This window comes from Haplochromis burtoni, unplaced genomic scaffold, assembly GCF_018398535.1.
Source record: "Haplochromis burtoni strain Fernald_Lab_line unplaced genomic scaffold, NCSU_Asbu1 Contig_83, whole genome shotgun sequence".
Taxonomy (NCBI): Eukaryota; Metazoa; Chordata; class Actinopteri; order Cichliformes; family Cichlidae; genus Haplochromis; species Haplochromis burtoni.
The window spans coordinates 1,894,852-1,911,060 of NW_024582444.1; the positions used below are offsets into that span (position 1 = coordinate 1,894,852).

The 16,209-nt window shown below is 40.5% G+C and overlaps 2 protein-coding genes across 4 annotated transcripts; both read right to left on the bottom strand.

Annotated features, from left to right (window-relative positions):
- Positions 1-19: 19 nt before the first annotated feature.
- Positions 20-10,233, bottom strand: sept4a (septin 4a). 3 transcript variants are annotated; one of them, XM_005926297.3, is made up of 13 exons: positions 7,876-10,233; positions 7,403-7,425; positions 5,434-5,718; positions 4,696-4,792; positions 4,322-4,408; positions 4,095-4,218; positions 3,787-3,921; positions 3,571-3,688; positions 2,579-2,680; positions 2,354-2,450; positions 2,002-2,164; positions 1,776-1,878; positions 20-1,680 (listed from the first exon to the last, which is right to left on the bottom strand). In XM_005926297.3, exons 1-13 carry the CDS (start codon positions 7,919-7,921, stop codon positions 1,609-1,611), a joined length of 1,452 nt encoding a protein of 483 aa, XP_005926359.1. In that variant the 5' UTR covers positions 7,922-10,233; the 3' UTR covers positions 20-1,608. The 3 variants fall into 3 exon arrangements, with proteins under 3 accessions (XP_005926359.1, XP_014190349.1, XP_042078262.1); XM_014334863.2 differs by having other exon boundaries at positions 5,434-5,808; XM_042222328.1 differs by lacking the exon at positions 7,403-7,425 and having other exon boundaries at positions 5,434-5,808.
- A 453-nt stretch (positions 10,234-10,686) lies between these two features.
- LOC102304147 (LIM domain kinase 1) lies at positions 10,687-15,327 on the bottom strand (the record flags this gene model as incomplete). The annotated part of the gene is given in 8 exon segments (XM_014334862.2): positions 10,687-11,833; positions 13,533-13,690; positions 13,784-13,839; positions 14,186-14,372; positions 14,702-14,767; positions 14,879-14,938; positions 15,026-15,157; positions 15,241-15,327. Coding segments are annotated over 8 exon segments (1,206 nt in total), but the record flags the coding sequence as incomplete, so codon positions are not given.
- Positions 15,328-16,209: the final 882 nt, after the last annotated feature.

Consider the following 16,209-nt stretch of genomic DNA (forward strand, 5'->3'; position numbering starts at 1 on the left):
ATATTAAAAATTACAAAACAAGTCAACTCACAAGAAATAAAAGCATGAAAAACTGTTTGTTGAAACATTAAAAAAAAAAAAAAACTTACTTTGCTACAGTGAACACTAGATGGCAGTATGATATGGAGGCCTAAAACTACCATGATCAAAATTAAATGAACAAATAACTTGTTAAATAAAAACACCATAAAATAAAAAAAATACTTTTTTTTGGTAACGTGTTTCTGCATCATTATGCAAATTAGAAAAATTGTCGATCGAAGTGGAGCAACTTTTCACCTACTGCACATGTCAGAGGGATCGTGTGTTAGACGCAGGGGTTGAACCTTTTTGCTTTCAGTAATTTAGAAGTGTGAGGGCTCATTACAAATTTAAATACGGAAGAAAAGTAAAATAAATATCAACATATTTGTTTTGAATAACTTCTTTACCAAATGAATGATGTATTTATTTTGTTTGTGGCAGCTTTGGTCCATTAACGAGGTTGCTGATAAAGGGATCATGTTCACATGATAAAGAAACAAATCTACCAGTCATAAAAAAGAAATGCAAGTGTTATGTGGTGAAATATGTTTTCACTCTTTGCTTTGCAACAGATGTCTGAAGACGAGGTGCTCCAAGCTGTACAAGAGGCAGCGGTGCCTCCTGCTGTTCAGGAGGACAATGTCAGGGCAGAGCTGGTTTTTCTGGATCAGGATCATTTTCACACACGTCCTTATCATTTAGCACCAATATGTCTCCTATCAAACATGTCTGGGACATTCTGGGTCAGCGTGTTCATCAGTGTGTCTTTTGCATGATGAACACACCCCAACCAGTCAAACCAGCCCCTCCCTGAGCGTGGATCCGCCAGTTAGAAGAGGGGTTTTCCTTCCCACTGTCGCCAAAAGTTTGCTAATAGGGGGGTTTCTGATTGTTGGAGTTTTCTCTGTATTACTGTAAGGTCTTTACCTTATAATAAAAAGCATCTTGAGGCGACTGCTATTGAGATTTGGTGCTATATAAATAAACTTGAACAGCAGCAATCGATTATCATTGTACAGCTGCAGGCTGCTCATCCAGGAATGGAGAGCAATTCTTCCACACATCCAGGAGTTGGGTGACTGCTTGCATTGGATCACATCTTATATTTACATATGCCATAGTGTTGGTCTATAAACTCTATTTAAAACACTGACTCGTGTTCCTTTTTTAGCTAGCATGTGACTAAAACAGTTGGAGCACTCTGGTTTTTCGAATGGGTGACTCATTCCAAAGTCCAAATCAGTTATCCTGCTGAGATGCTCCGAAACAGCAATACTGAGCTTTTGACTTGCATGTCCTTGCAGTATCCTTAATAGTTATAGAATGTTTTAGGATAAAGTTCATGATTTTTCTTTTCTAAAGGCGTTTAGGATTAGGAGGTTAGATTGGGAGTTAGATCTGGAAAAAACAGGGAAATCTTTTCTAGTATCTTTGGAAAGTCGCGATTCCAACTATGATTCTCACTGCAAGTTATCCTAAGTAAGAACAATTAGACTCAGTTTCAAGCTTGCCAATTGCCAAGGCCTCCTCTGTGACTCTGGGTGCTCCTCGTCTGGCTCCTGTTTCAGGGATGTACGGTGAGAATCAGCAGCCACCTCTATGACTGTGCTGCATCTGCTCCTGAATCCGCTCCAGCACCTCCTGCATCTTTCTCAGCTTAAAAACAAAATAGGAGAGTAAATACAGGTCTGATTACTCATAAGCTAAGTTGATGAATGAATGAATGAATGAATGAATGAAGAGAAACACACCTCTTCATCCTTTTCATAGATCAGTCTTTCCTTCTCAGTGTCAGCGACGGCCAGAGGCAGAGGAAAGTCTGCCTCACTACCGTCCCGATATTTCTCACGCAAACTAAGACCAAACCCACACACACAAAGATATTACAAAAATATCTGACCTCACTGTGCTTAACAGGGTTTTTTTCAAGTTTTTTTAATATTGGTTTGTGGTGTTGTGCATCCTGCCTCCACCCACCTGCGTTTCCTCTCCAGCACCACCATGCGTGTCATGTTCTGGATGCACTGAGCTCTGTAGTTCTCATAGTGAATTTCCCGCGTCACGTCCTTCAGATCCTGCATGTGCGTCCTCACCAGCATGTTCCTCAGCAGCAGGAAGTCGGAGTGAGCCGGGTTCTCCACTGACCATGCAACAGCAACATTGTTACCGCATCATACTGGATTCTTTGTTATCAAATGGAACAACAGCCAGGTGCGCAACTGACACAAAATGTACTCTAAGGGGTAATGATTGAGTAAAAGTAAACCAAAAAACATAAAAAAAAAAAAAAACTAAAGTAAAATTAAAATTAAAAGGCTTGGGGTAATACCTTCTACCACGCCCCAGGGATAGACGCGACCCCTGAACTTTCGACCTTTGCTCTCCACCTGTACGTTACTCCCAATCACAGCAAATGGGATGCTGTTCTGCAAGAAAACAACAACAACAACAACGACGACGACAAAGAAAAAAGCCCAAACCAAAATAAACCGTCAGCCTTAAAATAGACCAGACAACACATTTCAACCATGACAACTTGAATAAAATGGGGAACCTTAAGTATCTGTTCCTGTGTCTTGAAGTCTTCGTCCTCATCTGAATCACATTCAGGAAACTGGTAGATGTTTATCCCAAACTGCTTGATCTCCTCCCTGATCTGGAGCACATGAACACACATTAGGAGAAGATGTGTAACAGAAATAGATAAACTATATAACAGAGATTGGAGATCAATTACAGAACAGAACTGGGTTGTCAGAGGGTCAAATCGGCCCTGCTGGATAGGTTTGCATAGTTTGAAATTAAAGGAGTCATGAATAATTCCAACTTTGTGCACTGCAATTCCTGCTGTGTTGTGATACAAGGCAGGATGGATCCATGCGTACACCAAACTCTGACCCTAACTGCAGAAATCAAGACTGCTTCAATCTGATCAGACCAGGTAATGCTTTTCCAGTCTTTTTGTGTCTGGTTTCAGGACCTTGTGCAAATTGTAGCTTCAGTTTCCTGTTCGCAGCTGACTGCAGTGCCACCTGGTGTGATAACCTGACATTGTGCTTCAAAGTTCCACATGTGTGTTCAGAGATGCTCTTCTGAATACCTTCACTGTAATGAACGGCTATGTGGGTTAATGTTGCCTTCATGTTAGCTCCAAACAGTCTGACCATTATTCTCTGATATCAACAAAGATTTTTCACCCAGAGAACAGCTGCGGGCTGGATATTTTCTCTTTCTCAGACCATTCTCTGTAAACCCTAGAGATGGTTCTGTGGGAAAATCCCATTTAGATCAGCAGTTTCTTAAGTACTCAGACCAGCCCTTCTGGCCCCCCAAAACTATGTCACATTCAAAGTCTCCTAAATAATCTTTCGTTCCCATTTTGATGCTCACTTTGAACTTCAGCAGGTCCTCTTGGCCATATCTATATGCCTAAATGCATTGAGCTGCTCCTGTGTGATTGGCTGATTAGATATTTGTGTTAACAGAGAGTTGAACAACACCCAGTGAAGCAGCCGTGTGTACATATTGGTATAACTGAGCTGTTACCTTCATCTTCTTTCTGCAGACCTCTGCTGGTGTCAGGCTGTCAGCTTTGGCCAACACAGGAATTATGTTGACTTTTTCATGAAGCGCCCTCATACAGTCCACATCCAGAGGTCGAAGGCTGATAAGAGAAAATAGTCACATACAGAAATGTGCAAAAATAAGCAAAAGTTTAGCTGATGCTGTTGGAACAGTGTTATCGCCGTTTCATCAGTGTACCCATGTCCGAACGGTGAGATGAAGTAGAGGCAGCAGTGGACTCTGTTGTCCTGAATGTTTCTTCTGTTCAGCCCGCTCTCGTCTCTGAAGTACTGTTCAAACTGCTGGTCGATGTAGTCGTCTATGTGCCTCCAGCTGATGCAGAAACAGAAAATGAATGAGTGAAACCTGGAGGCACACTTTCAATGTGAGCGATGAAATCAAGGGCTACGTATGTGCTTCACGAGTTCAATTCAAATGCCACCAAAATACCAAAGTCTTGCTTGAGTTAAGCTGGTTTGACTGCGAGGAGGAGTTCGTGACCTCACCTTTCTGTGTTGTTGACGGCATCTCCGAACCCTGGCGTGTCTATGATGGTGAGCCTCAGTTTGACTCCTTTCTCCTCAATGCCAACGGTGTGTTTGATGATGGCGACTGTTCGACTGATCCGCTCTGTAAGCGCACGCAGTTTGTTCAAAGACGCATGAGATCACACACGTGACATCAGATTGTGTGTCTACCCCCCCAATACAGAAAGTGAAAAACTAATGCTTACCTTCAGCATTGAGAACTTTTCTGTCCTTGTAAAGATCCGTGAGGAACAAACTGTTGATTAGTGTGGATTTACCGAGACCGGACTCCCCTACAGAGACGTTTGAGTAAGGTAATAAATCATCTGTCTTCCTCGGAAGAATTTGTGTCAACAGATAAAGTTACAGGGATTTATGGACGCCACGCTCCCACTAATCAGTGGCGTGTTTTAATGATCGCTGGCAGAGCAGTGATGTCCGTTATCTCCACTTAAGAAGATATTTTTTTTTAACTTTGTTTTACTCGTTTATCATCACTTAAGTTTTTTGATATTTGATATTTTTGACTTGTTGTGCCTTTTGTAAAACCCTTCCTCCTCAGGAGAGAAATCAGACTCACCTGCGACTATGAGTGTGAATGTGAAGCCTTTCTTCACAGTTTTTCTGTGGACCTGGTTTGGTAATGTGGCAAAACCTACGTACTCCTTGTCCTGATCCTAAAGAAGGAAAATACAAAGATAACATACACATATGGGGATATTTACTGCTTCAATTAGAAATTCTCTCTACATCCTCGAGCTTCAGTGCTCCTTAGTTAATAAAGCAGTCAGATATGGGCCTGAAATGTCCAAACTGGTTATCAGTAGCCCCGTCGTTCTCCTCATGGATACTGTAGCACTTATTATCTTGAATAAATAAACATATATTGTGTCACAATAACAGCCATGACTCTCGCATCACAGGCTGATCCCTATTGGGCCACAAGCTGGACTGCAAAGGATCACGAAACCTCATTTCACTTTGCCTTTGCCCCAGAAGCTTTGGTGCACTGACGATGAGCAGACAAGAAAGGAAACCATAGACGCGTCTTAGCTTTAGAGCTTAATATGCTCTTTAAGGGCCAGACAGTTGTGATAACCAAACTCGCTTGCCGCTTTTTTTTTCCTGTGTGAAAGTTGATGTCGTAAACTGTGTTTCTTTGAAAGCTGCATGAAGGAGTTGGAAACTGTTGAACGGGTACTGAAAGTGGGTGTAAGGTTTTAAAGATGTACTACGAAGTAAAGTAACACAGAGGTTCAGGCAACAAACATTTAGAGACATAAACAGCCAGACATTATATAAAATAGTAAAAACACACCTCAGGAGAGTCGTAGGGGTCAAAGCGTCCCCAGGGGCTACGTGGGCGCATGGAAGGGCTGAGCGGCGAGTCCAGAGACACCTGAGAAACAATCTGCCTCCTCAGCGGTAGCTGCTGAAATTCTGGATCTAGTCCCATGTGATTATGCCTGGGAGGGACTGCTGGAGAGCCCCTGGGGTGGAAGGGGATGGTGCGGACCAGAGAGGGAGTCCCAGGAAGGCTGAGGTGTCTCCCGTTGATGGGGCTCCCAATGCCTTCTGCTCCATAGTGGCCTGGTCTCTGGTGCTGTTCACCAGAGTGAGACATGAGAGGCAAATCCCTCATGGCATAAGGATACTGCATGTCCTCCTGGTCCCTTATGGACAGACTGGACAACTAAAACAGAGAGCAGCATGATTTTTCCTCTGTCTGATATTATTTTTTTTAAATTAGGCACAGCAGACGAATATACCTCAGCTGACAGGACTCTTGTGAAAGCCCCTCTCTAATTATGAGTGTGTGGAGATATGTGGCTGATAACCGTGCTCTCCTGAAGGTACCGCAGTGATGCTGGGCTGAGGCTGATTTTGGTCATCTGATAGGGGGAACCAGCTCACTTATCTGCCTCTTTTTCTCATTGTGGCTTTGTGTATGTGTCCACAGCCTATGTGTGTGTCCACAACATAGACGGATTATCACCACACTCACTCAAGATTGTTTTCTAAGCCTCGTGTTTGCAGTCAAACAAAAAGATGGGTAAGCTGGAGAAACATCGAATCCTAAAACCTGAAGAAAAGTCGCATCATGATTAAAATACTCGCCATTCGTGTATCAATCATTGGTCATGGTTGTACCTCTGTCTGTCTGACCTCAGCGAATCAATGGTAATGCTGATATTTTGGCTTTAACAGCAGTAACTGGAGATGTTTTTCCTCTAAGATAAGCACTAACTAGGCTTCCTGTTAATCTCATAACATTACACACTCCAGACTGCCTGTTGTGAGAAGACAGAAGGTTTCTCACAACAGACCAATAAGATTGTCTTTGTCCTCAGAGGAATTAACTTAATAACTTAAATTTCCAGGGTAGCCACCTGTTCCAGGAGCTCTGTGTCACAAGGCTTTGACAAGGAGATATAAATAACTTAAGAATAGAAGCTGGAATTTATTAAAATGGTAATTGAAGGAGGCCATGAGGGGGTGATCTGTATTCTGGTCATGCAGTAAATGAATCATAATGCTATGACAGTAAAACCATGATTTTTTGGTGTTCCACTGTAATTTTCCTCCTGCCCTTTAGATATCTTTAACACTACTAAAATTAAAATAATCAGGAAACTAAAAAGTCTGATTGTTTGTTGCTCTCTGAATACATGGCCTAATGACGTATCTTTTCTTGCAGTGTTGGACTAAACCCTTCACTGATTAGGTGTGACCTGTGATCTCATTATACCGTTACAAATGCCGTCGTCCATCTGTCCAGGCAGGATGTAGAGACCGTTTGAAGCTGGAGGTTTGTAAACAATAAGGTCAAACCGGATATACCCACAAGGCTGTGAGTGCCGGTTTCTCAGGTTCGTTCAGCATGAAATCTATAGCTAGTTAAAAATAACCTGAATTGTATGTTTTTGTGCTGATTTTGTAGTTTTCCAAAACTTCACTCCACACCTGCTTCCACACAAAATGACTGTACCCTATGATGAGGAGCTAGGATAGGGAATTTCCACCTGCTTTATCCAAGATAAACACCCTGGGCTCTTAAAGTGGTTAAAGGAATGCAGAAAAGCGCCGGCCACGGCGCTGCTGGATTGACCAGGGTTTATCTGGCATTCCTCTACCTGTCAGCTCTCATTACCCACAAAACTTTGCAGTAGGCTTAATCCAGCTTCTAGCGCTCTGACAGGGTTGGGGTTTGGAGATTTAACTCTTAAACACACACATAAGCTCAAACAAACACTACTTCTATAGGCTACTCTACAAAATTGTCCTACCTCCTTGCCCGAGAAAGTTGAAGCTTTGTTTTGAGGAGAGCAAATTGGAAAAAATATATATTAAAAAATTATTTATTCAGGTTTGCTGCATCCATCCTGTACAAGCTAAAAACGTAATCAATTTAACGTTACTACACACCCTGATGTCTAAAAAGTAAATCTGCAATAAAATGCAGAACTGAAATGGAAAAAATAGCAGAAAAATACTAAATGACCCATAACCCCCCATTGTTTATACAAACAGATAAACTGATGAAATTACAGTAAATAAGATGAGAAAACATTAGCTTAAGAATACAATAACCTACAGAGATATAAATCCTTGCAGGATTGTCACAGGCTGCAGCTTCAATGAGCTTTAAATTGGCTGAGCAAATTTTATCTGCTGAAAGTATCAGTGTAGGCCAATTCCAGTTGCTTTCTGAAGGAGCCTTGTTCTGTAGACTTGTATAATAACTGGATTATAGACTTACCTTTTTTATTGCTGCGAAATCTGACGGGAGAGGACATGTGCTCCATGCTGCCGGTATTCAAGCTGTCCCTGGATCAGAGGAGGGCAGCGCATGGCTGTAGCACAATGCTGCAGATGCTCTGTGGGCGTGTGCGTCCCTGAACTATACTACTCAGCTCCGGGTGCACCCTGCTCCATGTCTACTCAGTGTTACCGCTTTTCTGTGGTTACACAACAGCTTAATACAGCTCAGCGATCATCATCATCATCATCATCATTATAATAATGTTAATGGAATGATTGTGAATCTTTAATATATTTAAAAAAACACAAATTTTGTGCAAAAGTTTGAGTGTGTTTTGCATTTTCTCTAATCCACAGAGGGTCAAAAGCATACATACAGAAGTCAAATGTAATATTTGGTTAAATATCCCTTAGCAAGCTGCACCTCAACCAGATGCTTTTAGTAGCTATAAACAAGCTTCAAGCACAATTCTGGCTGGAAATTTGATCAGTTTTGGTAAAGTTCATTTAAATTAGTTGGTTGCCTGTCACAGACACAGATTTTAAACTTCGTTCACAAATTTTCAATAGGATTGAGGTTGGTACTTTGGAAAGGCCATCCCAGAAGCTGGATGTAAGCCTACTTTCCAAAACCAGTTTTGATGTGTGTTTGGGATCATTGTCCAGGTGGAACTTCTCAATATTTTAAAGATTCATTCATCCAGCTGTTGATTTGAGGTAAAGTTGAAGAATTAGAAGGTACTCTTAATTCTTCCCAATTTCTGTAAATCTACAGTACAGCGTCATAGATCTTCACTGAGATCCATGGACTTCCTCATTGTTTGGAGTATTGGTCAATCTGAGGCTCTATGTATAACTAAACCTGTGTGGATTATAGAAAATACTGTTTAAATTCTGATTTGTGACCCATTGTTTATTTAATCTTTGTGAAGCCAAAAAGACATGTATAGTACTGTAGACGTAAGCAAGGTTAGCGCTTCAGCTTACTTAGCTATCTGTGCTTATTGAGTTATATGCAATCATTTTTAATTTTTTTGGCAACCATGAAAGCTTGAGTCTGAAAGTTGCTGCCATTTTTATGTTTTAATATTATTGTATTTAGGTACATTTAGTCAAGATTAGCCAGTTTAACTAAGCTAGCCTAACGGCTTTTTTTGTATAAGAAAAGTATGTAAAATATTTTGGTAAGTGTGTACACATTCATGTCGTTATATAGTAAAGTAGTCACATTTAGACAATAAGTCAATCAATAAACAAGCAGGAAAACGATTGGATTTAAATTTATGCTAACACGTGAGGCTAATTTTAAAGTGTTTGTTCAGCTTTTTCTTCCAAATGATTAAAAAGTCTTCACGATATATTTCTGGACTAAATTTCTTAATGTCAACTCTGAACATCATTGAGCTGCTTTATTTTTCAAATATTGCTGGTTGATTTACAGACTGACACCTTGTTGGCTACAGTAATGTTTTTGTCAAGAGAGGGCCCCCACTCAAGCCTACAGGTGGTGAGTTTATATTAGCTAGGTCATGGGATTATATTATAATTTATTCAAATTTGTTAAGAGATTTAATATGAAGAATTTGGAGGTTGTCCTGCTAAATTTCAAATCAATTTAAGATTAGAGAGGGAACAAATGTGATTTTGAACATGGCATGGTTGGTACTGACAGATGGGATGAGCTAAGTATTTCAGAAACTGATCATTTAAATGGGATTTTCCTATGTCTGGGGTTTACAAAGAATTGTCAGGGAAGAAAAGAAAATATCCAGTGAGCAGCAGATCTGTGAGAGAAAAGGCCTTGTTGATGCTAGAGGTCAGAGAATGGGCAGACTGGCTTAAGCAGATAGAAAGGCAATGGTAACTCAAATAGCCACTTGTTAAAACCATAGTATGTAGAAAAGCATCTCTGACTGCACACCATGTTGAACCTTTAATTGGAAGGCCACAGCTAAGAACAGGAAACAGACTACAGTTTGCATACGATCACTGCATTTGAACAAAACAAAACAAAACAAAACAAAAAAAAACAGTGCCCGATTTCTGCTGCAACATTTGTATGGTGGGGTCATACTTTGACCCAAACAACATGAAAGCATGAATACATGCATCCTTGTATCAATGGTGATACAAGGATGCATGTATTCATGTTGCAGGGGATACTTCGGGCCCCAACTGAGCATCATTTAAATACCTCAGCCTACCTTAGTACAGCTGCTGACCATTTCTATCCCTTTAGGGTTTTTATGTTGTGATGTTTTAACCTACAATATAAAGTTCCTTGAGGTGACTGTGAAATATATCTTAAAAAATAAATAAAATAAAAATGGGGGAGACTCATATTGAATTATGACCGCAGTGCACAACTTCCAGCAGAATGAGATCATTTGTCCCAAAGTTCAAATAATCTCAAACTGGTTTCTTGAACAATGACTTCTTTGCACTCAAGTGGCCTCCACAGTCACCAGATCCCAATCTATTACAGCACCTTTGAGATGCGGTGGAACGAGAGATCCACATCATGGATATGCAGCCGACAAATCTGCAGCAACTGTGTGTTGAGTGGATCTGAGAAATGTTTCCAGACTCTATGCCATGAAGAACTAAGGCAAAAGGGTGTACCTAAAAGGTGAGTGTAAACAGTCCATCATAACAAAAATGCGTGCAATCCTTTCAGAAGAACCGTGCTGATAATTCTGGCTAATTTGTCTTTAATAAGGTCAGCATTTTAAAATATTAAATAGTTTATATTTAATTTTGTGTAATGTTTGGTAAATAAATCTTTGCTACATCGTAGTTAAAAATTTTGACTTGCATCTCTTTATTTTCTTAATTATAGTTTAGTAGCAGTAGAAGTTTTAATGTCCTCAGTTGGGTTAGATTCGGTTTGACACTTTTCCGCAGCAAATACATAAGGCGACATAAAGTGACATGTGTTCCACAGCTTCTTGGTAAAAGTGAAACTAGAGCCTAAATGGTAAACAACCAGATTTAGCTTATGTTGTTGGCCAATAAGTAAAGACCAGCTGCAGTACACAAAACAAAAACAACAACAACAAAACAAAAATCCCCCCAAAAAACAGTCGAGGTAAATTATAAAAAAGGATTGTCTTTACTTAATCTGTCCACTGACAATTTTTATGGAATTTAAATAAAATTTAGTTTTTTTTGTGCATTTCCATTAAAAAAAAAATAAAAATAAAAAATGGAAACAGTTAATTTCAATTTTGATATTTGCTATTCTCAGTGTCAGCAGGGCTCTAGCTGCAGTCACATAAATACTGGTTCACAGTGGAGTATGAGACCAATGTGGGCAACATACAAATATTTACTGCTTCGCATGATGAATATCTTGCATAATTCTACATTTACATATTCCTCTCACAAATGCAGTTTCATGACTAATTTACTTGACTGAAAAGACACAAATGTCTCCACAAACCGTCTTATTCCTTTAATACTGGGCTTTGTAGATGTGTCCCATCTTGGTCATCAATCAAAGAAATGAGCCATCCTCTGTAGATGTGTCCCACAATGCTTTGTATATCCTCCTGGACCCGTTTAACTGCTCTGGTACTGGTCTTGACTGCTCACGCCGGGCTCCTAGTTGTTCTGCAGGGTTACTGTGTTCATAGGTTTCAGAGCCATGATTGCATGAGTCTGTGCTTATCGACCTGCGGCACGACTGGTTTCTACCCTCTGACCCAGTCCTCACAGTAAGGTCAGCCTGAGCGTTCTGCTCGTGGTTTGTGTGGCTGTCAAGTCTGCCATTTTGGTCTTTGTTTTCAGTAAATTGATTCGGCTCAGTGTGGTTATTTGTGTTTTCAGAGCATTGGTGGTTATTATTCTGCCAAAAAGCTTTGCAGAGCTGCTCTAACTCAGAGAGCAGAGGCAGACCAATATCCAGGTGCATCAGCAGGTTCTCCAGCCACTCCTCCAGCTTCAAAAAGGACGGACTGAAAGGCAAAAGTTGCATTAATGAGAAGTTTTAAGATGCTCTGCCACATATTGTCAGAGGTCATGAGCATAAATGTCATGGTAATTATGGGCTTTTAATCATTTACTTTTGTGTCCAGGGTATAATGATGGTACAGCATACATCTTTAATGACATTAAAATTTTTTGAAAATAAGTAGCCCAAACAGGGTCAAAAGTATACATACAGGCTCAAATATATCCATACCCCAAAACTAATGTTTAGTTAAATATCCCTTAACAAGTTGAACCTCAAGGAACCCTTTTTTGTTACTCATCAACAAGCTTCTGGCATAATTCTGGCTGAATATTTGACCACTCATCTTGGCAGAATTGGTAGAGTTGATTTAGATTGGTTGGTTTCCTGGCACTGACGTGGTCTTTAAGCATAGTCCAAACATTTTCAATTGGGTTGAGGCTTTGGAAAGGCCACTATTTGCAATGTACCAGTACTATTGGCAGCAAAACAGCCCCAGAGAATGATGCTACCACTGCGATGTTTGACAGCTGGTACAGGGTTCCCAGGTTTGAAAGCCTCACCTTTACTCCTCCAAACATACCTCTTGGCATTGTGGCCAGATAACGCAATCTTTGTCTCGTCTGACCATAAAACTTTTCTCCAGAAGGCATGGCGAGTCTATGTGGGAAAATTTCAGTTGAGCTTGAAGGTGTCTATTTTGGAGCAAGGGCTTCTTTCTTGGTGGGCATCATCTAAGTCCACGGTGGTGTAAAACTGGCTTCACGCTCCAGTGATGGTGGTTTTCCAGCTGTTTCCAATTCATGCTTGAGGCTTGGTAGTTCCTGGGTTGTTCTTGAACATCGTTATCAAATGCCTGTCATCTGAGGGTGACAGTTTGGGTGTTCTTTGGCAAACTGGTGACACATGTGAATAACTTGTACTGATGTACAGCTGTTTGAGGATGAGGTTGAGGATTGTGGAATCTGCAGTTGTTGGCTTCAAGAGATCTTCCCAACTTCTGTGAATCTACAATTTTCCTTCTTAGAGCTTTGATCTTTTCCAATGTTTAGAGTATTGATCAAACCAATGAGTGCTGCCAAACCAATTGTTTTTATGCTGTTAAAGAGAAACTAACAGTTGTAGTTGATCATGTTTGCTCATGAGACGTTAATAGAGCTGGGCTTTGTCAAGTTAAAAGACACTGTAGAACCTTGTCACGAAACGTTTCTGATGAACAGAATCGACCTTTTAGGATTTACTTACCTGGATGACTCAGCATGCATCAACACTGTAGAACCTTCTTAACACTTATTAAAATACGAGTATGTATACATTTCAACTTGTATGTATACTTTTGACCTTGTGTGAATAGATTCTTGTTTTTTTTAGAGACATTAAAGATGTGTGCTGTACGATCATTTCACCCTGGAAAAAGTTCAAAGAATTTAATAAAAGCCCCAAAATCATTATGACATTCACGCCAATGATGAGTTGATGTAAACTTTTCGCCACTGGTAGGCTATTCAGCAGCTAGATTATTTACTGAATTACTCAGTAAAGTATTCACTGTTTGGGTAGCAAAAAGAACGCTGGAAAAGTATTTATTGTTTCTGTATGTACTGGTGAAAAAACAAAAACGGTAAGACTTTGCCTATTAGCTTATAATTGTCAACAACAGACATACTTGAGCTCCATCTAATTTACTTGTGGTGCAATCTTACCGTTTATCAGCGTCCATGTCACAGCAGAGAACAGCCAGTGGCATGAAAGCAGAGGGGCACTGTGGAGGGTGGTACTGCTGCAGGAAACCTGCCACATTCAGCCCAAAGTCATTTCTTCTTGGAAGGTAGTCAGGATCTGCACTCACCCTCCCTATTATCTTAAGACAGAGACATACTCAGCCTTAAAACTGTTAAAAGTTTTAGAAACGTGGCATTTTCAGAAATCTTTTTAGCAGTCCAGATTTTCTTACCTCGCATAACATGATGCCAAAGGAAAAGATGTCTACCCGTTCATCATAGGTTTTCCCTGGGAGGAAAATGAAGAAGAAATTCTTAGCCTGTCCTGGATATTCAGTGGTTCTGCATTCATTATGTGGAGCTACTTATCCTCAGGCCATTATTTAAATATCTTCACTGTTTAATATTGAAGATAGCAGCTTTTATAAATCCTGAATGAATTTAGAAAATGTCCTGTGAATCCCATTTTCAATTTGTCATAATAAGAAATAATACACGCATGTATTTTTTTTAAATCTGCACCCACCAAAGGTTTATTGCAAACTACGTTACGAAAGGCGTGAAGGTTTAGGAGCTTGATTCAGAATCTGATCACCCCTCAACATAAGTAGTAGTGTCCTAGCTTGTGTACTCACCGTGGATCATCTCAGGCGCCATCCAGTAGGGGTTTCCTACCACAGTATACCGCTTCCTGCGGTCATGCTTGCGGAGCTCTGACAGCGTCCCTTTTGTCGGACGTTCAAGCGAAGATGTTCTACTCTGGTTTCTCTCCTCCATTACCAACCTGGCCAGTCCAAAATCTGCCACCACCACAGACTGGTTCTACACAACCAAAGAGGGGTAAAGAAGTTATAACAATCAGCTGTGAAGTCTTTATTTATTTGAAAGTGGTATGTATAATGAATTTTAATAAGTAAAATTCATTAACATTCAAGAACTGTTGATCTCCTTTCACCGTTGGCAGAATAATAAGAACAAGTCTTGGAATTGGATTAGAAATGTATCTGGACCAAAGTTTTGCTTGTTTTGTTGATATAATTTCAGATTTAAATAAAGTAACACATTCAAGTAACAAAGCAATTTTTGAAGTGGAGCTATATAATGGAAGATACTGTAATTTTTGACATGTGTGCTATAAAACATCTGTTCACCTCTCTGACCAGGCAGTTGTATGAGTTTAGATCTCGGTGGATAACATTCATGGAGTGTAGATAAGCCTGTGAAGGAGAGATGATATATATATATTTGACAAGTTTTTTACCAAAACAGCTTAATAATTTTGCAATAAAAGTTTTTTTATTCTTAGAGTATTGGCTTGAAAGACTTACCATCCCAGCTGCAATGTTTTTAGCATACCCAACTCTAATTTTCCAGGGAAAATCCTTGTCCTGCAACAGAAAGATTATGACCACCATGTTGTGTTTGTGTATGCTGATGGTTCTCATGAAGAAACATAAAAACTTAGTTTAACCTACCATTTTTATGATAGTCTCTCGAAGAGTTCCTCCCTGGATGTATTCAGAGACAAAATGTATTCGCTTGTCCTTATAAAACAGCCCAATGAACTTGAGAACATTGGGATGGTCCAAACAGCGCATCACCTTTACCTGTACAAATTGAGAGGGATGCTGGTTAAACATGTCATGCTCTCTTCTGACACGTGGCCTTTTCTGCGCCCACGACCACTTACCTCCTTTAAAAAAGTCTTCTGCGTCTCTTCGTCGAAGCGTATCAACTCTTTCATCACCATGACCTCCCCAGTCTCCTGATGCGTTACCTTTAGAGAGAGAGATAAGTTCATAACAGTGCTGCTGATTAAAATCAGCATTACAACTAAAAGCGAGTTGCAGTCAGGCAACAAAATGATGGAAACAGCAAGGCACCTTGACAGCCTGTCCAAAGCAGCCCTTGCCCAGCACTTCTCCGTGGATGAGGTCTGAAGGTCTGAAGATACGGTGCGCCCGGTCTCCTGGATCTACTCGAAGAGACTCTGAGCGAACCATTTCTTTTTTTTGAGATAAAAGCGACAGCATTCCAGGAGACACGGGGCACTTATCTATACTGCAGCTGCGCCTGAGAAAGAAACAAAGACTTAGAAAGGGGAGAGTATTGAGTTAAGGCAAGCTGTCAGCTGACATCACTTACGAAATGTTTCTGGATCGGATTCCTGGGGTCCCTTGGTGCTGAGATGGTGAGAGTCTCATCCTAATTTGTTCATTTTGCTCATCTGGTTCTTCTCTGGGACTTGGCTCTTCCTCCAGACTTGGGAGTTTCTGGGTTGAAGATAGTTTGTTGCGGACAGGGGGCTCAGGACAAGAGATGTTATCCGAGGGACTGTCCGAGTGAAAGAGGTCATGAGGTGCCTGTGGGTTGTGCTCAATGGTCAGCTGCAGTGGTCTGCTTGTGTTCTGGATTACACGGTTTATCTAGTGGAAAGGACATTTAACATTATGGTCACGTTGACATTTTTGTCTCTTCTCTCTTAAACTTGTGATGTTATAACTGAAGCAGTGGGTAGTTTGAGGCCTACCTCCTCTGGAGAAATATTGCGCACTGGGATGCAGTTAACCTCCAATACTTGATCACCAGTGTGGACAGAGGATAGCAGGTCAGGGCTTAGGACTGATGAGTCCAGCCTGAACAGAATGACAGTGATTGA

What these genes read in the sequence shown, in the direction of transcription:
- sept4a (XM_014334863.2), bottom strand. Translation starts at nt 7,921, where the DNA reads ATGGAGCACATGTCCTCTCCCGTCAGATTTCGCAGCAATAAAAAAG. An exon ending in AAAAGTTCTCAATGCTGAAG is followed by an intron (nt 4,219 to 4,321) that starts GTAAGCATTAGT and finishes GTGCGCTTACAG; the next exon opens with AGCGGATCAGTCGAACAGTC. An exon ending in TCCCTGGGGCGTGGTAGAAG is followed by an intron (nt 2,165 to 2,353) that starts GTATTACCCCAA and finishes TTGCATGGTCAG; the next exon opens with TGGAGAACCCGGCTCACTCC.